Here is a 25961-nt window from a genome sequence, read left to right on the forward strand (position 1 = left end):
GTCCATGCTGACCAGGTTTTATAACTGGGCTAGTCCCATTTGTCTATGTTGGCCCAGATACTTCTAAACCTTTCCTATCCACGTACATGTCTAAACGTCTTTTATGCACTGCTACTGTTCCCACCTATGCATCTTCCTCTGGCAGCTTGTTCCATATACCCACCACCCTCTGAGTATAGAAATTGCCCCTCAGTTCTCTTAAATCTTTCTCAAGCTTTGAAATATTAAGTCCTCTACTCTTTTCATAGCAATTGCCAAATAGCAGAGTCGCTCAGAATTTTCTAAATTATTTCATAACATGTACTACAATTTTTTCAGCAGTGACTTTATGAAAGTTAATTTTCTTTTAAGCCCTAAAAAGACTTGATTCAAAACTAAAAATGAAATATATATTTTTTTAAACCTTGCAGCTACTACAGAGCAAAACCCTCAATTCCGATGGGAAAGCAGATTTGAAGATAGCAAATTTTAATCCAAATAAACTGCGACCATTTTAGGAGGAAACTGAGAGGGGTCCAAGAACAACTCACCAAAAAGTCAAATCTGTCTAAAAAATTTGGGACTAAATACAATCCTAATGCCAATTTTCAAATACCGAACAAATTACTTGAAGGTAAAAATGAAGCATTTGTTAGATATAAAATCACGATTAGTACCTGGGGATGTTTTACTAGAGTGAAGGAAAGGGGGTTCAAAGAGAAAAAGAACCTACAAGCCTACAAGTCTGGGCAAGCTGCCCAGCGTGAGAAGTCTATTTTAAATGAAGAACATACATAATGCTGCAACTATGCAATCCAATTAGCAGTCTCTTAACTTACTTCTCAGCAACCTTGGCATTCAAATTAATAGTTCCTTTGCCATCTTGTAAACATTGTCAAATACATTTGTGCATGTGTTCATTAAAAACATAAGATAATATAGTTGCCATGATTAAATGCCACTTAAAATGAGAACTGGTTGCAAGGCATTTTTTTAAACACATGAAAGACAATACATTGATTTTTATACAAAAGACTACTAATGCATAGCTGAGAAGACTATCACAAAGCATAATAGCACATCTGACATGAATCAGGAACATGTTTAAGTCTTGTTATTAACAAACGGAAGGATAGTTCATACCAGATTATAGAAACAATGAGATCATACTAATAACTGTGCTTGTGAGGACAACCAAGACCTTAGCATAACCAGCCAGAAAAGATGCAGTATTAGTCTTGGTTCAAGGATTAATCAAAGAAAAGACCCAAATGCGAATAAGGAAATATTCAATAAGGAAATACTGAAAAACAAGTTTCAATTAACAGACTCCTCGTGATCTTGCAGACAGACCATATTCGTGTTCACTCTCAAATGAAGGAAGCCATTAATTGTTCATCCACACATGCGCTGCATGCACAGTGGAAGGTCTCCTTGAATCACTGTAAACATTTACGTGCAACCATGTGTACTGCTATAGTGCTTCGATGGGCTGTCAACCACACTGATGTCTAACAGGCGTCATCCGTCAGTGAGAATGGTTAACGATGGCCAAATTCCTATTCTAAAATACATCAGTGAACCAACGGCAATGATCTGAAAGGTTCAAGGTAGTTTTCAATTATGGAGGCTTTTTACTTCTAGATTTTTAATAAAAGCACTACTTCAAATTCTCAGGTGGTTACAGATTTGAAATCAATTTCTCTTAGAATGCTTCAGTTTCTGGATTATCATTACAATGACTATTATTCATTTTCTAGCACTTTTTTTGTGGTCTTTTTGAAAGAAGTGTTGCCCATGATTTGTGGAGATTGTGTAGAACTTATTTGAATGCAAGTCAGCAACTTGGGTGTAAAGTCCGTTTGAAATTGTACTACTTTTCTTCAAAGTTATGGCTCCTGTTTACAAAGATAAATGCACAAACCTCAACAGCAACAATAAATCTTAAATTGCAAACTGAAATATATTTTGCTGTTGGACTGGTCACCTTGTACTTGCAATTTTTTCTTTCCATTCTTCAGAAAGGAAATCACCTCTTTCCAGCTGAAAGAAACAAGAGATAGCTCAAGTAGCAAAACAGAATTTTCCTGTACATTGGAGAAAAATACATGCTTGCACTTTTAAAAAAATCTTCAGCGATTACCGATTCAGAACTTATTGTTCACTGTCCAGGCTTTTCAGTAACATCGCTATTTTTTCCTCCAAATATTTCAACCTTGGAATTCATAGCATTACCGGACAATTACTAAGATCTTTTATAGAGTTTTGTACAGATGCTCTTTTCACAATATGTCTGAGCCCAATTGAACAACCGTGGGAGGCAAGTTTAAAGTTCCCACATTCTATAATTATAATATAACAATTATACTCACATGTGAGTATATAATTATACTCACATATAACAATGATCACAATAAGTTGATGAGTCACGAATAGTCTTGGTCTATTATAATCCGCCTTTCAAGTGAAAAAAGGATTGTGGATCTATATTTAGATAGACTTGCGAGTAAAATTATATTCAGCAAAATAAGAATATTCATGTGCAATGCCAGAGAATGCATACAGACTGTTAACCTAGGGTGGACAGACTGAAATTTAACAAGCAAATTAAAAAACAAAGAGCTAACTCAACTGAAACAACTCTAAGATTACACAAACTCAAAACTTAGTTAGCAAGTCAAAGGGGTCTGGAACTAAAACTGCAGCGCAAGCTACATTAGACATACTGGTGGTTTCAGTACAGCATTAAAGAGGGTGTGGTAATGCAGGCAAATTACATCTTCTAGGATTCATTGCACGATGCCCCCTTGTATTCATTTAGATGGATGTAAACTGAAGAGTTATGCTGCTCTCTCAATAACTTTCCAGCATTCTGGTTTCAACAGATTCCATGAAAATAATCCATGCTTTCATTAGTTTCTTATTGCACACAATTGTCTGCTTTTGCATACATAATTGCACCTCAAAACAAACTAGTTAAAAACCCAGTAATATCCTTGTGCGTTTTCCTTTAAAATGTAACCGAAAGGCATCGTAGCACGATATAGAGGTAAACCAGGCTTAGCTAAAAACCATAAGACGTTAAGAAATAGGAGCAGAATTAGGCCATAGAGCCCATCGAGAATGCTCAGTTATTCGATCATGGCTGATCTATTTTTCCCTCTCAACCTCATTCTCCTGCCTTCTTCGCATAACATTTGGCACCCTTACTAATAAAGGCCTCCACAGCCAACGATGGCAATGAATTACACAAATTCATCACCTTCTGGCTAAAGAAATTCCTCCTCATCTCTATTCCAAAGATGCATCCTTCCATTCTGAGTGTGCCCTTTCCAACTACTGGAAACATCCTCTCCACATCCACTCTATCGAGGTCTTTCAAAACAATCCTAATTAAGCAGGAAAGGCGTTGGATTTGAAAATTTTGGAAACATTTGGAGCAAGTTTAAATGTTCACCATCATTCCCTTGTTTCACAGCTGTGCCAGTGAAGCGATGGGACACGTGTAGGCAGAACATGTTGGAAGATGGATTCAAATGGTGATTTCATTTAAGATGGGGCAGGAAGAATCTTGCAGATGAAGAGATTTAAAATGTAACCTATGCAACACTAGCAATGTTGGTTAGCAAGTGCCTTTAATGCATGGAGGTAAAAAACTTTAACTGCAAGAAAACGCTCATCACTTAAATTAAAGTAATATTTTTGTAGCTTGGGACTGAAGCTTAGCATAAAACACACTTACAGTGTACTCCCCATATTTCTTCCCATACCATCGCATCCATTTCCTGAACTCTGTATCCATTGCCTTTGTAAGAATGAGAAACAATAATACCATGAATATTTGGATTATACACACAGTGGTTGATCAATTCACTCAAGCCTGCTTCAAAGATATCATGCCAGATCAGAGACATTTTTATTATTATTCATCCAAGGGATGTGGACTTTGCAGGCTGAGCAAGAAATTTAATTGCCATGTTAATTGCCCTTGAAAAGGTGATGAGCTGTCTTAAACTGTTGCGGTCCTTGAGGCATGGGTAGACAGACAATGCTGTTACGGAGGGATTTTAACTCGGCGACTGTGAAGGACCCATGTATACACACCAACCTTCTCCCCCAAATACCACAAAATCTTTAGTCAACAAAAATTTCACCACTCTCAGATTTAAAACTAACAAGCGACCCAACTTTAATGCATTTAATTGCATTAAATGCAATTTTGTAAGAGTTCCAAATGTTTAACATTCTTTTCATGTCAAAGTGCTTTCAAACTTCATTCCTGAAAGAATTAGCCCAATTTTGCACTACCTCAGCATATTTTGCAGGTATCTCTGCCTTTTCAACACCATAGTAATGCTTGCACTGTGTAGCTGCAGCAACTTGCAACACAACTTGACCCACTCCTTGAAGGGAAAAGGGAAAACAAAAATCAGTCCGCATTCCATAAAAATGTACACACAAATCCAATGTGAAGCAATCAGTAAATAAGCCAGAATTATTAATTTCCCCCCCCACTATAAATTACTCTTGTTAACTTGGGTAAATGATACATTAGATGAACACAAGACAGATTCTTCAGCCTTTCCCCATAATTATCTTGATAAAATAATAAAACTTCTTACCACTTCCCAAATCAACAAATGTATCATCTTCAGTCATCTTGATCTCATTAATCATTTGTGCGACTAAATCAAACGACGTTTCTCCATAAACTTCTGGAGAAAAGGGTTCATAATTGTTCAGTTTCTCTGGATCAGTCACTGAGTGGTTGTAGACCTGTTGCAGAATATGTCGTAGCAGGCCATTGCAAGGGCGAGTATTCAGTTTCATAGGCAGTGCTGTCCCTTTCCACTGTATTAGATGGAAGATGTACTTGGTTAGAAGCACGACTCTGTGCTAGTCTAAGCTTAGAGCAAGGTTGTACAATAATGCATTAAGTTGGAGCTTCAATTAAACTTTTGCTCACCACAAAATAGCATTTAAAAGGAAAACAGAAAACCAAATATGATCCACTCAAATTATATCCTAAACTGACAATTCTATTCCCCAAGTTACCCCTCCGAACTACAACTACTGTATTTACAAGGTGGTGTGACAACAGTACAATTACTTCCCAGGATTACTATTGGATAAAGTTATGATATAAAGCTACATTTAAGGCATATAATTAAACCATGGGCAAAATGTTTTGAGGAGCATGTTAAGGTGGAAAAATGCAGAGGTACCTCAAAACCTGAAGAGAATTCTAGAACTTGAAGATATTCTTAGAGAAAGATATGGTTGCCAATGGCAGGTTGTGTTAACTTTACAAATGGGTGCAAGCATTTCTCATGGAGTTATAGGATTGGAGGAAGTCACTGAAAAAAGGCAAGCTCGCAGATGAATTATTATGGACACATTAATGGTGTGACAATAAAAAATGCAAAGAAGCATGAGAATTTTAAACAGAGGTACTAAAATGGGAGCCAAAGTATATGACTGAGCGCAGGGATAAGAAGTGAACGGGATAGGGCAAGTTAGAACAAAAGCGTGCTTTGAATGGAGCAGAGTTTATTTCTAAAAGAAACTAAATGCAACCAAAAACTTTCAACGGGTTTCAGTCACAGATGCAGAGCAATCTCACTCCTTCCAATAAATTCCAAATTCGAAAATAGCAAGACAGCGCTTCTTTAAAGAAGATGTCAAAGTACAAAATAGACTACAAGAAACCATTGTGCTACTGCCGAGTCCAGGGAAAGAATGAATCATGTATCTCTTCAGTTCCTCCATTTGATAACACACCAAAGAGGAGATCCTTACTAAATGTACCCATTTAGGAGCAGATGGCAGCTTAAGACAGTCAAAAATGTTCCCTTCCTAACTCTTGCATTTCAGTACTTGTCAATGGTTTCCTTCAACACCTAATGTCAACTTTCCTTCTCGCCACTTTTCCAAATTAAACTACAATTATAGGAAGGGGATGTGTGACCATGCCTCCAAATATAATCAGAACCAACTCTGAACCCCAATTCGGCCCATGATACAGTGGATCTCGGACACAATGTTTCTCAGACGAGTTTGTGTACTCATCTGGAACCTGGATTTCGCTAAAGTTGAGATACAAGGTATCACAAAATGCTAGAGTATATATATGATATGATATGATATGAACTCAGCAGGTCAGGCAGCATCTAGGAGAGAAGGAATGGGTGACGTTTCGGGTCGAGACCCTTCTTCTGAAGTCTGAAGAAGGGTCTCGACCCGAAACGTCACCCATTCCTTCACTCCTAGATGCTACCTGACCTGCTGAGTTACTCCAGCATTTTGTGATACCTTCGATTTGTACCAGCATCTGCAGTTATTTTCTTTCACAAAGTTGAGATACATGCACATTGTAAGAATGGAAAATAATCTTTTAAAAAAACCCCGAGGAAACAAAAAATTTGACAAGGCAATGAAACCAATAAAACCAAAGATGGGTTTTGGGCTGAATGTTGGACAACTTAAAATTTAAAATAAATGGTAACTTTTGTTTAAATACTATAAATAATCAAAATTACTCACCAACTGCTGAATGCTATCCATGGCCCGGTTGTACTTCTCACATAGCTTTTGCATACTCTCAAAACTAGAAGAGTAATAGTGTAAATATTTGAAGAACCAAAGTGAACATTGAGTAATTGAACATTGAGATCTTCGGTTTCCTCCCACACTCCACAGACGTACAGGTATGTAGGTTAATTGGCTGGGTAAATGTAAAAAATTGTCCCTAGTGGGTGTAGGATAGTGTTAATGTGCGGGGATCACTGGGCGACGTGGACTTGGTGGGCCGAAAAGGCCTGTTTCCGCGCTGTATATATATGATATGATATGATATGATAAATATAAGTAAAATGATTAATCATCTTGGTTATATGAGGGAGTATTTACAAATGACTAAACTTTGACATGCAATCTTCGACCTTCAGTCTCACTGTGCATAAAAACATGTAGCTTAAATACTCTGAATAAGGATCTTTAAGAGTCAACATAATACAGTCAAAAAACAAACTTATGGTGAAAAAAAGTATCTTGGTCAGATCCCAGTCATTTTCAGATATTTTTAAAGGCTCCAGTTAGTGAAATTTATTTATCAAAGCCTGTAAGTAAAATATTTATGCGCTTCTTTAGAAATGGATTCTGTGGCTTTCTTAGTTTTATAGATACAGCTATGGAAACAGGCCCTTCGGCCTCTTGATCACTGATCACTCTTACACAAGTTTTATTTAATACACTCGGGACAAATTACAAAAGGCAATTAACTGACAAACGGGCTCTTCTATGGAATGAGGGAGGAGACCAGAGCAGCAGGTCAATAGACAATAGACAATAGGAGCAGGAGTAGGCCATTTGGCCCTTCGAGTCAGCACCGCCATTCAATGTGATCATGGCTGATCATTCTCAATCAGTACCCCGTTCCTGCCTTCTCCCCATACCCCGACTCCGCTATCCTTAAGAGCTCTATCTAGCTCTCTCATGAATGCATTCAGAGAATTGGCCTCCACTGCCTTCTGAGGCAGAGAATTCCACAGATCCACAACTCTGACTGAAAAAGTTTTTCCTCATCTCCATTCTAAATGGCCTACCCCTTATTCTTAAACTGTGGCCCCTGGTTCTGGACTCCCCCAACATTGGGAACATGTTTCCTGCCTCTAACGTGTCCAGCCCCTTAATAATCTTATACGTTTCGATAAGATCTCCTCTCATCCTTCTAAATTCCAGTGTATACAAGCCTAGTCGCTCCAGTCTTTCAACATATGACAGTCCCGCCATTCTGGGAATTAACCTAGTAAACCTACGCTGCACGCCCTCAATAGCAAGAATATCCTTCCTCAAATTTGGAGACGAAAACTGCACACAGTACTCCAGGTGTGGTCTCACTAGGGCCCTGTACTAGGTCGCAGAGGTGCAGCAGCCACACCAGCGTGTGAGTGGATTGGCTGAAGGATAGCTTTCTCCTAGGTGAGTAAAGTTCGAGAGGTTTAAAAAGAGCATCAAGAGTCAGCTCGGGGCAATTACCTTGAAGGTCGCAGAGGAGCAGCAGTCAGACCAGCGAGTGAGTGGATTGGCTGAGACATCCTAATTAGTTGTGTGGATAGTGACTTGATTAGATAAATTAAGTTCAGGTCTCGGGGAGCGGCCTTCGTGAGGGGAAGTGCCTTGGTGAGGTAAAGTGCGAGTCTTTGGCTCAAGTGCCTTGGTGAGGTAAAGTACGAGTCTTTGGCTCAAGAGTCTTTGGCGAGTAGGCTGCGGCAAGGAGGCTGCGGCAAGGAGGCTGCACTTGAATCAGTTGTGTGTTTAATTTAATTTAAATATTTAAACTGGTGATGGCAGGAATGTTATTGCAGTGCATTAGCTGCAGGATGTGGGATGTCAGGGGCACTGCTGGGCACCCATGAAGCTCACCCATGAAGCTCACCCACAACCATTGGGTCTCTTAATGGTGTGTCCACATGAAGAATAGTGGATAATCATATGCTTCTTTTACATGACCAGCAAAGGACATAACTTTGTTTTTCATGCACCTTATAAAAAAATCATGGATTTTTTTTTTTTAATCCTGGTTCTAAATTAACATAATTTAGACTAATTTTGCCAGAAATCAGAAGCCAACAGAGTAGGAAATTAGTTGCAAATCACAGGGCAGGCGGAAGATGAAATGAAACATACTTAGGATTGAAGCCTTCAAATGTTTTGACAACTGCATTCAACATCAAACTAATTTAGTTTAATCTTGTGGACAACGAGATATTTTTTTAATTCAATTTACATCCACAAAGGATTTGAGAATTTGTAAAACTACAAGTCAGCTGAAGAAACAAAATCCACCACAATTGCCCAGTCTTCAGCCTAATTTACACAGCCAAATAAAGGTCACATAAGCAATCTCAAGCCGGAAAATTGAGACCAAGCATTGAAAATGAGAGAGAAACATAAATGTGCAGATTATACAATGGACTGAACATACAATACAGTAACAGAGTACTGTGTTCCTGGACTAAATTTTCAGAGAATGAGAATTCCAATACCACAATTTGGATGCAGTGTTAAACAATTAGAACATGTGACTAAGAATGTGTCGGAGGGGTCAAAAAACCAATTAGTTCAATGAATTGCAATAACACACCACCTAACTTAGCAGTCAGGATTCTGGATCGTTAATTGCAAGACAAGTTTGGATACCTCAATGACACCTGTAGAATTTCAATTTAAGTAATTAAATTAAATTGGAAGGTAAACACAAAATGCTGGAGTAACTCAGCGGGTCAGGCAGCATCTCGGGAGAGAAGGAATAGGTGAAGGGTCTCGACCCAAAACGTCACCCATTCCTTCTCTCCCAAGATGCTACCTGACCCGCTGAGTGACTCCAGCATTTTGTGTTTACCTTCGATTTAAACCAGCATCTGCAGTTTTCTTTCCTACACAAATTAAATTGGAATGTAGTGTCAACAACTGTATTCCTGAAACTTCAGTAGACCATTGCAAAAGCCTACTTGGTTCACTAATAACCTTTGGACAAAGAAATCGGACATGTCTCCTCACCTCAACGCCAATGAGGCATGGACAATAAATGCCAGCATTTCCAGTAACACCTATGTTCCCTGAATAAATATCTTTTTTTTTCAAATGCATAGATGTCCTTGCATAAAGAACAGCCAATTTCAGTATAGTCAGACCAAAAAAAAACCCGATTCAGGTGTACTCATCTACATAGAAAATCTCTTAGTTCAATCAAATCTCTCTGCGGTTCAGGTAAACAGCCCATAATCCTCTGTCTCATATGCCACCCCTATCCCAAAAATAAAATGCAAGATCCGAACAATAATAAATTCATTTAAAATTTGGTCATGTTGATTAAACAATGAAACCTAATTTACATTACCATCATCCTTATTGTTTAAGACTGAATAGTAATTTTCATACTGCGAGCTTTCAAGTACATTTCATATTAAAGAACCCTCACACAAACTTTACCAATCACAACACAAAGAGTATTTAAGAATGCATTATTTTTAGAATCCAAGGTCTGCCTATTCCAATAAGTGGCTCGCAGTTTTGATCCCTTAGAATGAACAATGCAGTTTTGAGAAAATCCAAGAAAAAATTTGCTGGAAATATTGAGGTCAGACTACATCTGTGCAAAGGGAAATAGAGTCAATGTTTCAGTTTGGAGGTTTTAAAAAAATATATTCTCAGATGAATATATGGAATTTGTTCAACTGTCTTAATTTCCACAAAAGGTAGGTCTGCTACAACACGATCGTTGTGTTGTAAGAAATCCCACATGAAAGAAAATTCCTTTAGAAAACAGTTGTGTCAAATAAGGAAGTGGTGGTTTGGGACTAGAGAGTACTTGACATTTTTTTCTGCAGAATTTTCAGAAAGTTTTTTTATAGTGGAAGTTAATTTGGGTTACTGCAAGCTAAAATTAATGAAAGTTACATTGTTTAATATAGTATAATTGCACCAGTATCAATCGAAGTAATTGCTTGTTAATTTCACTGCCCATACAGTGAAACCAGCTGAGAGCCTCTATGGAAACAGTTCTTCTTCACCGTGACAGGTTTTTTAAAAACCAGACAGTGTTTTTCTGCTCATCAATTTCCAAAGTAACTTAGACATTAAGAACCACAGATGCTGGTTTACAAAATAAGACAGTGCTGGAATAACTCAGCCAGTCAGGCAGCATCTGTGGAGAAAGTGAATAGGCGATCTTTCAGGTCGGGACCCTGCTTCAGACTGCAGAATTGTCCCGATCCAAAACACCACCTATGCATTTTCTCCAACACTTTCTATCCTCCAAAGTAACACGTGGTTTTCTAGTTACCGTTTGAAATCATTTCATAAACGGCCAGCATATACAAATAGTGTTCCCCAATTCATCAGTCGCATTATATCCCGTTAACATTATGGAAACACACAATATAGCAGAACTACCAGTACTCATAAACTAGATATAATATTTCAAAATAACATGCGTCTCTTCAGCATCAGCACGACTCACAATCAAATGTTAATTTTATTGTTAATTAAATTCAAAATTATCAGAAGACATCCTTACCATTTGGTGTCATAGTCCACTAGCACGTAGTTTTCCATAGCAAGCTTAAGGTCAGGGACTTCTTCACAAACCCATCTGAAACAAAATATACGAGATATGTTCAGCTTATAACTCGGCGTTTAAGTGGGCGTCAGAATGGCACAGCTGCTACCTCACAGCGTCAGAGGCCTGGGTTCAATTCTGATGGGTGTTGTCTGTGTGGAGTTTGCATGTTCTTCCTATGTATCCCCCGCGTGCTCTGGTTACCCCCCACGCATCGTACGATCATGCAGGTTTTTCCCCCACATTAAATCCCAATCATTAATTAATTAATTCCATCAACCAGGATATTGAACAAAGATATGCATCATGCGGTCTATGCCTGGGGTGGCTGAGAGTATTATTTTAAATGCGTTTGCACCATTTATCGTATTTAACCTGATTCTTTCAGCTTTATTAGATTTTAGAACAAATCCTAATTAACATATATACAACATCTAAATTACAAGAGATAACCAGAAAAGAGAATACAAAAAAATTTGATAAGACCACTTCCATTCTTACCGGATGGTTTCGATAATTTCATGAGCAGCATCATGATGTTTGTCCTACAGAGACAAAAATACAACAATATGAAAAATGCAAGATCATTAAGGAGTGAAACAACTTGCTGCACAAGTAATTAAATGCAAATACTCCTTTGACAAATAAGGTATAGACTTAAAATATGGATGTGCAGAAGTCCCTTAACAATGTTTTAAATCTTAACTGGGTGCAGCTCAAAAATACAGGAGTGCCTTAAATATGCACAATCTGAATACAAACGCTAAACTGAAATACATGAACAGTAGGTTAGTTAGCGGCAAGCATACGCCATCCAGTTAGATCACACTGATTTGCACCTACTGCACTCCATATCGATAGATCTGCCAAATACAATATGTTAATCTCAATCCTTGAAAATTTCATTTCACATTGTTTACTGAGGGTGGTGGTTGTGAGTGAATAGATTGGGGTGGGGAGAAGCACAGGACAGGAGCCTTTTTTGAGGAGTTGCATTATAAAAGAAAGGAGCTTCCTGGTTTTAATTCTTGAATGGTCCAGCCCTAGTTGCAATTATACTCTATTAATCAGAAGTCATCCATAGAACAGATTTTGCACAGCCACTCTACTAAATATTTAAGTCAGTACAAATACATTGGTTAAATCACCTTCAACAATTTAAGCTAAAAGGAAATGCAACTCAAATGTCTGCCACATTTCAATAGATTTTTTCCATCATGTCCGAAAACCTTTGAACCATGGCGCCATTCTGGAGATTGCTATCTTTGTCTCCAAGTCTCAAATGTCCTCCAATATGCACTATGCTAAACAAAATACAAAATCCAATAGTCAATCTGTTAGAGATGAAGATCAGTTTGCCAATAGCTTAAGTATAAATCTTAGGTCCAAAGTGGATGACCTCACATTTTACAGTGGTCCAAAACTTGCTGATAAATACCATAGTTCTACTTGAAAATGCCATAGTTCTACTTGAAAGTTCTACTAAACTCTACTAAGTTCAGGATTTCAGCTTAAACATATCAAAAGACAAATATACCAGAGGAATCTGTTGTAAAACTATCCCACTGATTTATCCACGTAGTCAGCAAAGCACAACGTGCATAGGATCTCCAAGCCTACTCATCTGAACAGAGATTTTAGGGCTCCAAGGATGAACAGTAAGAATAAGGCATCTGACAAAGATTTCCTCAGCCATTATGTGGATCAGGCTTGCACAGATTCTCAAGGTCCCATCCTTTAGGAGCCAAACTTGAATTCAAACTTAAGTTCAACCGTTTGAAAATGAATTCAGTGAGTAAGACTAAAACTAGTCTTCGGCAGCAAGTGACAAATTTATACACAGCAAAATCTGGACCCTTAATTCCATCTGCCACTGTATCTGTCATCTCTCATTCAGTTTTACATTCCCTTTGATGTAATTTGGATCTATTATAATTTCATCACCAGTTCCTATTGAATTAATCTAAGATTCCTCAAACCACAGGTTCTTAACTTTCTCTGCAGAAAGAACAAAGTTTGGATAAAAAGGAAATGTTGGATATACGTAAAAGGCAATAGATCCAATAAAACAAATTTATGAATAATTAACATGTGGTTCAATCAATAAAAGAAACAGTTAACATTGCCTGACCTTGTTAACATTGGTCAACAAATGGTGAATGTTGTTTTATGATCTTTCATCAAGCTTCGCAGAGTTCTTCACTCATAGGCTGGTGTGCAAGGCCCCATCGGACACCAAACATCCTTTGCACCACCTCGCCCAGGATTCACAGCAACTGGGACCTCAACGCCTGTCGTCTCGTTACCCTTTCTCCCGTCATGCAGCGACCCTCTGTGGCTCCGGTTTCAACATACTAGGAGCATGGAGAACCAGCTGGGAACAGACATTGCGACCTCAATTCACTGTCGCACCGATCACCACAGCCCCACCCCGCTCGGACATGGCCCGCAAAGAGTGGGTCGCCCTGAACCGGCTCCGCACAGGCGTCGGCTGGTTCAACGCCAACATGCATTGTTGGGGGTTGCGTCCATCAGCAGCCTGCGTGTGGAGCAGACCAGCAAACAGCGCAGCACGTCATTTTCGACTACACTGTCCTCCGTCCCCCTGGTGGAGGGGTAGACCTCACGGCCCTTGACAACAGCACATTGCACTGGCTACAGCGCCTGGAGGGTGTTACATAATTTCTGCTGCCTCAAATGCAAGAAGAAGGAGCTCAAAAGAAAAGGTGAGAAAACAGGCATGTTTTAAGTTGTAAAGCAGGGAGAGGGTTGGAGAGAACAAAGGAAATGTCAATAGAGTGAACACCAAGGCAATCCAGATGATATTGATTAGGATGGCTTGTCTGACAGAGGGCAGCGAAGGCTTGTTAACACTAACTGATTTGTCCAATGAGATGCAGAGAAACAGAGCAAAGCAAAATACTGTAACTGAGTGTTAATTGGAAATACTAAATAGAAGAATATTCAGGAAGTCAGATGGCATTTCTGAAGGAAGTAAGCAAAATGAATCAATATTACAGGTCAAAGACCTGGCGGCAGAACTGGTCGCTTCTGACACACACTGGAAAGGCTGGTTATCCGATTGCTGAATTTATTGTCGAGTCCTACCCGATAGCTGCAAATGGCCTTCTCGGAGGATGATGCGTGCTTATGCTTGTGTTATGCTTCATTGGAGCAGTGCGAGTTTAAGAAAGAGATCAGAGGATGAATGGCATAGAGAATTAAAGTGACAAGCCACAGAAGCTTAAGGTTGTCCCTGTGAACTGAAGAGTTCTAAACTGCATCTGATTTTTCCAATATAAATACGACCTCAAAGTGAGCACTGAATGTTGCACATGAAATTGATATACAAGTGAATCACAGCTGGTTTCCCTGAAATGATGGGCAGAAAAGAGTTAGAAAGGAGATGTAACACTTGTTCAGGGCATGGAAGACTAAAACAGAGAGTTGAGGAGGGGATGATCTTAAACTTTAACTACTGCCTTCTCTCTACACAATTGTTGAGCATTTTCAGCATTTGATTGTAGATTTCCAACATCTGCAGTTATTTGCTTTTCAATCAGCAAAGTTTTAATTTAATAAAGTACCTACTGGCTTAACAAGATTGCCTACTTGGCTTTAATAACCTGCGTTGTCTATTTAGGGAGAAAAACCTTGTACGGTTTTAACCTTTGCACATTTTAATAACAGCATTTTGTACCTCACTGCACTCTCTGCACCTGTTGTTTCTCCAATTCATTTTACTTTGACATGCCTCAGTCTCCCCTTAGATCCTTAAGTGGGCAAATGGAGCCTTTGCACTTTTGTGGCTAAATTCTGGATTTGTATAGTGTTTCATCATGTATCCTTTGATCTTCACCGATATCCCCAATAGTGTTCATATGTTTACCATTAATTGATCCACCTGGTTTAAGGTCTATTTCTCATCGCGAAAAAAGGCTCTTGGCCCACTTCCTACAAATACTAAATTAACTTCAAATCAAATTCTGATCACGTTATTACTTACATACGGTCAATCAACACAGGTTCATCAATCGTGAAACGCAAAATGCCCCCGTTCAATCTCTTCATAGATCACACCCCAACAGCAGGGTCGGCTGCCAGTGTGACAGTACCATGATGTACACACACGAGGGAAAAGACTTAAAATTCCTTAGCATCAAATGGTGAGGCAGCAAGTCGCCTAGCTGTATCAGAGTGTAGCCTTAACATCCCGGCATGACAACTCTAGCATCTGGTTGTGCTCAAAATATACAACAGTTCAAAAGTGACTCCATGAGTCACTCAGCATGGACCATTAACAACAGAAATGTACTCCACCATTAATGTAATAAGAAACCAGCCTATTCCTCGCGTTAACATTACAATCTAGCCAAGGGATCAATCCTACAAGACTACAGAAGAGATCAGCACCATAAATGGATTAAAAAATGGAGTGCCAACCTGGTGAAGCCACTACATAAGAGCAAAAAGCCCTGCAAATACCCAGGACTAACCAATCCCAAAAATAATGCATCAGATGAACGCATTGTAGCTCAGTTTCATTCGGGAGGTGAAACATGAAATTGTTAATACAAGGAAACACCAAGAACATCCCTGTACTCCACCATGGAACAATCCAGCATGAGTGCTGAACACAAGGGTAAAGAATTTACAAACATGTTCAGCCAGAAGTCCCAAGTGGATGATCCATCAAACGCCTCCCGAGATCACCACCATTATAGAAGTCAGTCTTCTGCAGTATAATTCAGTCCGTGCGATATAAAGAAACAGCTGAGAGCCCAGGAGACTGTAAAAACCCTGGGATTAGACATGGTGATTACAGCAGTGAAGATTTGTGTTCCAGAACGAGCTGTCTCAATACACTGGCAATGCTGATCAACACGAGCAATGCTGATCAACACGAGCAATGTGAAAAATTGCCTACATTATGTCCTGACCACAAAACACAAGAGACATCCAATTGGGTGATTATCACTAGGTCTACTATCAATCATCGTTTTAATGAAAGATTTCATCAGCAATACAATGAAGTTGATCAAGCGAGCTTGACAATTTCTGTATGTTCATATATTTTGTAGCTCCAGAGAATGGAAAAAGTCATAAGTGCCACAATCCAATTTCCCATAATTAACAGATCTCAACATCATTTTAAGTATATGCAATATTTAGTATGTGCAACTTATTTAATTCTGCTGAGAAATATATTCCTCAAATTTTATATTCTAGGTCATGGAAAATAAGATGCAATCTACACGTGTGGGCATTTGATGGATCAAAGATAACCAAAGTAGAATAAGCAAGAAAAGTTCTGTCTCCATTCTGAAGTCACATCCAATACTTTGGAAAAAACTAAATTCCACATCTAAAAAATTACAGGCTACATGCACTTCGCCAAACCATTTCCCATTGGGAAAGAGATATTTTTATTTCAACTTTAACATGGATATAAGGAATTTGGCAGAAAAGATGCAAGATTCTTTTCATTGGTGAAAATTTCAAGTTCATGGAGTTCACAGCAAAGCTGTGGAGGACCAAATTGCTGGATATTCATATATCTGGCAGCTCTTAAGAATCAGTAATGTCACAAACCCCATAACTAACAGAGACCTCAAAAACATTAAGAATATGCATATGCAATATAATTCAACTCATTTCAGACCTTAGAAATATATCCCTCCAATTTTAAGGAAAAAACAGACGGGTGTCAAAAGGACAGGACAAACTTACACTACAACAATTTAGTTTGGGGGACAGCAGTAAATATATATTAGCAATAAAAATTGAATATAATTTTTCTAAAAAGAATATTACTTAAAACATAGCTCGTACAGGACTTGCAACTGGCATGGTATAACAACTTCCGAAATATCCATCAAATACCACAATACCACAAAGCAGAGAGTATCAGTGGTCTGGAAGCCAAAGGCGATGGGAATGGGAGAATGAATAAATCAATAAACAATGTACTTACATACCAGACTGCAGAGTCAACATGCAATTTATTGGAGCTTTGGCTATTTCAGATATGGCATTGATCACATTTTTCTCCTCATCCAAGCTTTTATTACTACTCTCCAAAAGAAGTGTCCTATCAATAATCCTTAAAATGCTTCATTTCTGAAAAGTAAAATTTAGCAGCTGATGTAGCATATTATAGTTGGTACCTGATTATGCATTCTAAAGCCACTCGAGGCTAACAGCCCTCGTACATTTATAAATTTTACCTGGTGAATAAATTTCTTTGAGAATACTGCACAAAGGGCACTTAAACAAAAAAATTCAAAGTACTTGATGGATTACCCTATGAAATACCATTGGTAGATTGTAGCCCAGATTAATGGTCAAAATGGCCCAAGTAAAAAGTTAAAATTTCTCAGGGATTATTTTGGATTTTGACTCGCCACCAATTCTGTAATCCTTACAATTCTGCGTGTAATTAAAATGTCAAATATTTCCGGCAACAATACTTCTGCAAACTGAGTGCTCAGGAGTAATAATGGACCATGTTCAGATTAATAAAAATGGAAAGATTATCAAGGACAAGGCAGCAGTAGAGTACAAATTCAATGGTGCCTGAGGATTAAGGATGACTTGCACTTGCTACTCGTTGCAATGTGGGAACCACAAACCATTCCACAAACGGGGAAAGCAGATATGATGGAAGAGATGCTGTTATCCTGTATGTAGGTTAATTGGCTGGGTAAATGTAAAAAGTGTCCCTAGTGGGTGTAGGATAGTGTTAATGTACGGGGATCGCTGGGCGGCACGGACTTGGTGGGCCAAAAAGGCCTGTTTCCAGCTGTATATATATGATATGATGATATGATTTGCTCTTCTGTGTGCTCCCAACCGATGGACTCCCAAGATCTGAACAGCATGCCAAATGCAACCTCTCTACTTTGCGTAGTCTTGGGTCAGGGAATCCTAGGAGTCCGTGGAGGTGTCTCATTTTCCCCAGGTTTTGAGAGCATCCTTGTCAGAGGAAGCTCAGTCCACTTGATAATCTCGTTCAATAGTAAAGTTTGGAATAAAGTGCGGATTGAGCACTTAAAAGTTGTAACCTGGCCAACAGAGCCAAATAAGTGTAATTAAATACTCAGTGGTGGGAATGTCGACCCAATATTGATTTACTTATCTTTTCTATGGAGTAAAAGGATTTTGTAGATACCTCGCAATCAGCAGTTTTTCCACTGAAGTCTGGTGTAGGTAGTCCATGTCTCAGAAACCCATGCAAAAGGTTCATTGCTTTAGTGGTATTGATCAGGAAGGACACAAGAACCAGTTCCCAGAGTTTGTTGATGTGTTTGGAAAGGATGATAGGTGTTGAACACAGTGCTGTAGTCAAAGAACAGCACTCCAACGTACATATTCCTGTTGTCCAAGTGATCCAGCACAGAATAGAGAGCAACATCACATCCACTATCAATCTGTTGTGTCCGTAGGCAAATTGAAAAGTGGGTCCAGGTCATCGGTGAAGAGAGAGTTGACTTGCAACATAATCAACCTTGAAGCACTTCTTCACATGGAAGCGAGTGCCACTGGCCTGTAATCATTGAGGTAAATCTACTTGCTCTTCTTGGGCTCCAGAATCACAGAAGTCCCATTAAAGTAAGTGGGAAGTAAGTACCTCGTACTGTAGTAGTGAGAGGTTGAAGATGTCCACATAACTTCATCCATCTTGGTCCGTACAGCTTTTGAGAACGTGGCCAGGTACACCATCAACTCAATTTACAAATCATAATTAATAATCATTATCATGCTTTATTAGCCAAGTATGTTTTGCAACATACGAGGAATTTGATTTGCCAATAAAAAGCAACAAGACACACAGAATACATTTTAACATAAACATCCACCACAATGACTCCTCCACATTCCTCACTGTGATGGAAGGCAAAAAAAAGTTCAATCTCTTCCCTTCTTTGTTCTCCCGCGTTCAGGGGCCTCGAGCCTTCCGTTGACGGGACGATCTTGGCTCCCGTAGCTGGCAGTCGGGCCCTCCACGTCAGGGTGCTCAAGCTCCCGCATCGGGGGCATCTCAGCTCCCCCGCGCCAGGCGATCGGACCCCCGGTCAGGGCTAGTCGAACCTCTTGCGACTTTGGAGCTTCCCGACATCAGTCTCTGCCCAAGACTGCGAGCTCCTCGATGGTGAAATCCGCAGCGTCGATCCCAGGCAAGGGATCACAGGCTCTGATGGCAAGTCCACGGCCCACAGTAGGGCTCAAAGTCAGTCTCGAGCAAGGCCGCCAGCTCCATGATGTTAGGCCGCAGAGCGACCGGAGATACGATCCGGAAAACAATCGCATCTCCGGCAAGGTAAGAGATTGGAAAAAAGTTTCCCCCGACCCCCTCCCCCATCCAAAATTCACAGGCAACACCACCGTAGTGGGTCAGAGATCAAATAATGATGAGATGGAATACAGGAATCAGACTGTGAACCTTTTAAGCTGATGTCAAGACAACAACTTTTATCCCAATGTCAGCAAGACAAGGACGTAGTTATCGACTTCAGGAAGCGAAGTGGTGCACACTGGTGGTGCTGAAATAGAGATGGTTGAAAGTTTCAGGTTCCTACGGGGGAAATATCACCAGCAACTTATTCTGGGCGAGCAACATCGAAGCAATGGCAGAAGAAAGCAAATAAATGCCTCTACTTCCTTAAAAGGCTTAGGAAGTTCGACATGTTCACAACATCTCTCACCAACTTCTACAGATACACCGTAGAAAGCACTTTATTGGGATGCATCGCAGGACCACAAGAAATCGCAGAGAATTGTGGACGTGACCTACACCATCACACAAACCCAGCTCCCTTCCATTGAATCCATCTACATTTCATCCTGCCTCGGCATAGCCATCAGCATAATCAAGAATGAGTCTCACACTTCCACTTCTCCCCTCTCCCATCAGACAAGAGGTACAGAAGTGTGAAAACACTTACCTCCAGAATCAGGGACAGTTTCGTCCCAGCTGTTACCAGACAACTGAACCATAGAATCACTAACTAGAGAGCAGTCCCAAGCTACCATCTCCCTCGTTGGAGACCCTCTGACTATCTTTAATTGGACTTTACCTTGCACTAAACATTATTCTCTTTATCCTGTTTCTGTGCATTGTAGACGGCTCGATTGTAATTATGTATAGTCTTTTCACTGACTGGATAGCATGCAACAAAAAGCCTTTCACTGTACCTCGGCACACATGACAATAAATTAAACTAAGACCAGACGCTTTCTGAAGGTTCACTGTTGGTAGTCTCAGAGATTGGAGGCCATGGGAGGGGCCATGAAAATATATCATTTTTCTCTCTTTTGAAGCAAGATTCCAAAATCGAGAATACCCACGTAACAGTCTTATTATTTAATAAAAGTACTATTAAATTAGATGAATATATTGCTTTCAGGACTTTAAATAAACAGAGCAGCTGGGCCAGATGCTCCCCACCCGGGTCCTCAGGCAATGTGTTTTGCAAGCACTGCAAACATATTTTCCAAAAGCTCACTGCACCGTGGGATGGTCCTCACAGAATCTGGAGAGACACGAATCATATGGAAAACACATGAACACTGGTATCCCATGGGGACCTATGTCAGGTGCGTGGATCTTCATACATAAGCTGGATAGGGTGGGGGATAAAGCCCTCAGCAAGATTTGAGTGTGTCAGGGCAAAGGGGAAATGCATGTTGCTAGAACAATGAACTCATGTTTGACTTAGACAAAACCCGAAGTAAAGGGGGTGGGTGAATACACAAACAACCCTCAATAAATAAGCACGAAAAAGCAGAGATCTAAAACATTGTAGTACAAATATCTCTGAACATACACAAGCAATAACAAAAATAGATAGAGCTGGCCGAGGTATAGCATACAATTTCTTAACGTATATCTGGAATTTGTTCAATACCTGAGCTCTATACCTTGTTGCAGCATTACAGTATTAGTTTAGAGATACAACATGTAAACAGGGCCTTCAGCCCATATGCCGACCATCGATCATCCGTTCACACTAGTCTATGTTATCCCACTTTCTCATCTAATCTCTACAGTCACGTGGCGGCGCCTAACGGCAGCGGCTGACTAGCAGTCTGTCCGTCTTTTTTTTCCCCCTTTTTTTGTTGTGTGTCGGTGTTGGGATGGTTTTTATATTTTTTTTTTGGTTGTGTATGTGTGGGAGGGGGTGGGGGTGGGTGGGTGTGGGGAGGGGGGGGGGAAACTTTTCTCTTCCTCACGGCGCGGGGTGCGGCTCGGCTGCGGGGCCTAACATCGCCCGCTGCGTCTCGGCCGCTGGACTTTACATCACCCGCTGCGGCTTGGCCGCTGGACTTTACATCCCGGTGCGGCTTGGCCGCTGGACTTTACATCCCGATGCGGCTTGGCCGCTGGACTTTACATCCCGGTGCGGCTTGGCCGCTGGACTTTACATCCCCGGTGCGGCTTGGCCGCTGGACTTTACATCCCGGTGCGGCTTGGCCGCTGGACTTAACAGTGCCCGGTGCAGCTCGGCCGCGGGGCTTTTCATCGCCCGGTGCAGCTCGGCTGCGGGGCTTTTCATCGCTGGTGCGGCTCGACTGCGGACTTGACATCACCCGGTGCGGCTCGACCACGGGACTTAGCTGCGCAAGGCTTGGTCGCGGGCCTTTCATCGCCCGGTTCGGCCGCGAGACGTTTCAGCGCCCGGTGCGGGGACTGTGCGGGTCGGTCGGGGACGAGCTGTCTGTCCGTGGGCGTGGGGAAGAGAGTGGAAGTTTTGTTGCCTCCATCACAGTGAGGGGGTGTTTGGAGTCACTGTGGTGGACGTTTGTGTTGGGGTTATGTGTCTTGTGTTCTTTGTTTTTTTCTATGACTGCTATGTAGTTTCGTTCGGTACTTCGGTACCGAACGACAAATAAAGCTCTGTTATACTGTTATACTGTTATACTGTTATACTGTTATACACACTAGGAACAATTTACAGAGGCCAATTAACCTACAAACCTGCACGTCTTTGGGATGTGGGTGGAAATTGGACGACCCAGAGGAAATCCATGCAGTCATGGGGAGAATGTGTAAACTACACAGACACCACCTGAGATCAGGATCAAACCCGGTTCTCTGGCACTGGAGGCAGCAGCTCAACCAACTGCACAACTGTACGTTCATATTACTTATGTAAGTTTAGAGATGTTTGTACTGTGATGTTTAGATCTTTTTCCCCACCTTTTAATACCTCAAAATACTGTTTTCATTTTGCAATAGACATCAAAAAAAGAGCAGAAGAGGGCAATAAACCAATTCCTAGTAAAAGCACCTCAGCAATAAAATATAGATGACCAAGTTGGATCCTACACTTTAGACAAGCATGGACTTTGGCCTGATCAAAACTGTTTCAAGATTAACTGTGCTTCAGTTTACAGTCTGTTCCAATTATATAAGTTAATCAAGGACAAGGCTCTACTTTAAATTATGCAATTCAGAATTAGGTTAGAAGTCAGGAGTTTCTTCCAACTGCCCCCGGAGAATAATGGACTTCAGACTTCTTGAAGACTGTTGACTTGTGCCGTGAAAGCCAACTTACTGAATCACATCAGTTTGAGTTGAAGATCCTTCTGATCGTCTCAAAACAACTCTTGAAACACTTATGCATGCATCTCAGGAAATTCAAAGGCAGACCAAGACACTAGATGAGCTCTAATCATCTTTATAGGTTGGAAAGTGATTTTCCACATTTCCAGTGCTCAAATTTGTCATGTCTTTTGTTTCCTTTCCCAGAACAAAATATGGCATACGGGAGAATGGGCAGATTTATTTTGTAACACACAATTTATCAGGCTATGGGAGACAAGTTGGCAGAACTAGGGAGACTTCAATAGACAATAGACAATAGACAATAGGTGCAGGAGTAGGCCATTCAGCCCTTCAAGACTTCACTTGTCCATTATTGAATTTAGAGTCTTGTTTCCATCCTTGCATTTTGTTTTTAACAGTGGTCTACCTATTCTTCATTCACTTTCTCACTATCAGCCACTCTTCATGTTCTGGGAGTCTTTCCATAGAATACTTTTACATGTTCTCTCATTAACCTTCAGAAGCCTTTGAATGATGTCATTTCTATCCTTTTCGGCTCCACCCCTTAAACCTATTTTATCTAATCTTCTTCACATGTTAACATTCATTAACCTCAGGTATAAGGTACTCCAGCACATCCTGCTTGTTCTATGAATGCAGCTCAGTCTAATAATGACATTTGGGTAACAGACAACTCCTCCTTACACTGAGTGTACAAATCTATAATTCTCTGCTACATCAATGACAGTAATAGTTAGCAACTACACCATTTCTCCAGAAGTTCTAAAACTCAAAAAGATGTGGATTGTTTAAATTAAGAAAAGTATTGTTAATTTCCAACAATTTATAAAAGCATTTCTGCATTCCCATCTAATAATATGACTGTGTAGAAAGGAACTGTAGATGCTAGTACAGACCAAAGACAGACACAAAGTGCTGGCGTAACTCAGCGGGTCAGGCAGCATCTGGAGAAAAAGGATAGGTGACATTTCAGATTGGGACCATTCTTCAGATAGTCCTGACCCAAATCATCACCCATCCTTTTGCTCCAGGGATGCTGCCTGGTCCACTGAGTTACACCGGCACTGGGTGTCTATCTTTAATAACATGACAGTACAAGGTTTACTCAACACAATACAGATTTTTGCCAAAAATTGAGGAATCTATAGTATTTATGGCAACAAAAAAGTTTAAACTACGGCAGCTTCATGATTAAATACTACAAGACCAGATTATTAAGCCTCTGGAGAATTCTTGTAAAAAATTTAAGCAGTCCCATAGCAATGGAAATCTCACAAAATGTAGAGAAAACTTTGTTTTACTGCATAAATGCGGCATAATTTCCACATTCTTGAATAAGTAGAATACGTATATTATTATATTTGACATTCTGTGAGCATACAAAGTTAAAATTCTCATTTTACACATCTCCTAAACTGATCATAATGAGAGGGAAAGAGAAGAAATGTGCAATGAGCCATATCAGTAATCAAGAGGTGATGAACAACGAAGTACACATAAGTACAGGTTATCAACGACGAAGTACACATAACTACAGGTTATCAATGACGAAGTACACATAACCTAGTTGAAGTGCAACATTCAGTTGATATTTTTTTCGTTTAGAGATACAGCATGCAAACATGCTGTATCTGCCCACCAAGTCTACACAACCAGAGTGTTGTGAATCTGTGGAATTCTCTGTCACAGAAGGCAGTGGAGGCCAAATCACTGGATGTTTTCAAGAGAACATTTAGCTCTTAGGGCTAAGGGAATCAAGGGATATGGGGAAAAAGCCAGATGAACAGGGTTCTGATACTGGATGATCAGCCATGATCATATTTAATGGCGGTGCTGGCTCGAAGGGCTGGATGGCCTACTCCTGCACCTATTTTCCATGTTTCTATGTTTCAACAACAATCACCCATTCACAATTGTTCTAGGTTATCCAACTTCCATATTCACTCACTCAGGACAATTCACAGTGGCCAATTAACCTACAGACCCACATTTCTGTGGGATTTGGGAGTAAACTGGAGAAAGTCCAAGCGGCTACATGGAGAAAGTGAAAACCCACACAGACAATACCAGAGGTCAGGATCGAAACCGGGTCTTGCACTGAGAGGCAGCAGCTCTACTAATGGTGCCACTATGCTTCCCCTTTAAGCGTAAATTAAAATGCTAAGGAAAGCAATGCAAGTCAACAGTTAAAACAATGTGCAAAGGAAATCATTTATTACATATCTTAACGACGAAGAATGGAGTGCACATTATGACCAATTGCGATTACAAAAGGGATAATCAAAATAAACCATTATAAATAAAATCTAATTAAAAATAAGCAGTACAATATGAATTAAACTGAAGACAAGAAAATGCACGTACTGGAATAAGAGGAAAAACTATGTGCTAAAGGAACTCCGCATGCCACACATCTGTCAAAGGGAATGATCAGGCGATGTTTCAGGTTAGAATCCTTCAGAACGAAGAAGGGTCCAATCTCGTAACATAGATTGTCCATTCCCCTTCACAGATGCCGTCCTGCCTGCTGATTAACTTATATGTTTGCAGACAGTGAGGCAACATCCAAACCACTTTGCATAATTTAACTGATAATTTAATTGATTATAAAGTGGGGATCACATGCTTTCAAGGACTGCAATGCCTTATGATCAACTGAGTAAAAGTACGAGTTTATATGCCCCAAAGGCAAACCAACTGTACATGGATGGCCATCAGCTCCAGACTTAAATGAATGATAAGGAATTAATAAGTGTTTCACTGCTGCCTAATTGTACTCTGGAAACTACACAAATTACAGATGTATGTCAGTCCACATGTTTCAACTAAAGAGGATGTGTCTATCAAAATTTACTACTTTTAGTTTAGTTTAGTCCTAGCAGCTGCGGCTCACATGCAGTCTGTCTGTCTTTGTGTTTTATGTTGTTTTTTGTCTTAATTGTAGTGTTTAGATGTGATGTAGTTTTTTTGTGGTTGTGTACTATGTGTGCAGGGGGGGGGGACTGTAAAATTGTCTCTTCCGAATGGAGACGTGACCTTTTTTCTGGGTCGTGTCTCCGTTCCCGCTGCGGCCTACCATCGGCCTCCACCTGGAGCTGGCGGCCTCCACCTGGGACCACCTGGGCTCTGGTTCGCAGAGTCCGCGGACCGGGCTTACCATCTGCGGAGCTGGCTACCTTCGGAGGCTGTGGAGGCGCTGCGGGAGCGGCTGCGACTCGCCTTCGGAGGCTCCGGCGCAGGCCGCATGGACGTCAGAAGCTCGCAGGCCCCTGGGTGGGGGCCGACATCGGG

At 40.4% G+C, this 25961-nt stretch overlaps 1 protein-coding gene across 9 annotated transcripts in view; it reads right to left on the reverse strand.

Moving 5' to 3' along the window:
- Positions 1–25961, reverse strand: part of dot1l (DOT1-like histone H3K79 methyltransferase) — a 72231-nt gene that overhangs the window by 39930 nt on the left and 6340 nt on the right. For 7 of the 9 annotated variants that reach the window (XM_078424101.1, XM_078424098.1, XM_078424097.1 and 4 more), the window contains exons 2-8: positions 11603–11646; positions 11060–11134; positions 6523–6586; positions 4602–4830; positions 4288–4382; positions 3722–3784; positions 1967–2022 (exon numbers count right to left, since the gene is read on the reverse strand). In XM_078424101.1, the coding sequence (XP_078280227.1) occupies positions 1967–2022; positions 3722–3784; positions 4288–4382; positions 4602–4830; positions 6523–6586; positions 11060–11134; positions 11603–11646 (626 nt within the window). Of the gene's footprint in view, positions 1–1966; positions 2023–3721; positions 3785–4287; positions 4383–4601; positions 4831–6522; positions 6587–11059; positions 11135–11602; positions 11647–25961 lie in introns of those variants that run through there. The other 2 variants (XM_078424103.1, XM_078424102.1) reach the window with 1 other exon arrangement.

Source organism: Rhinoraja longicauda, chromosome 28 (assembly GCF_053455715.1).
Source record: "Rhinoraja longicauda isolate Sanriku21f chromosome 28, sRhiLon1.1, whole genome shotgun sequence".
NCBI classification, from domain to species: Eukaryota; Metazoa; Chordata; class Chondrichthyes; order Rajiformes; family Arhynchobatidae; genus Rhinoraja; species Rhinoraja longicauda.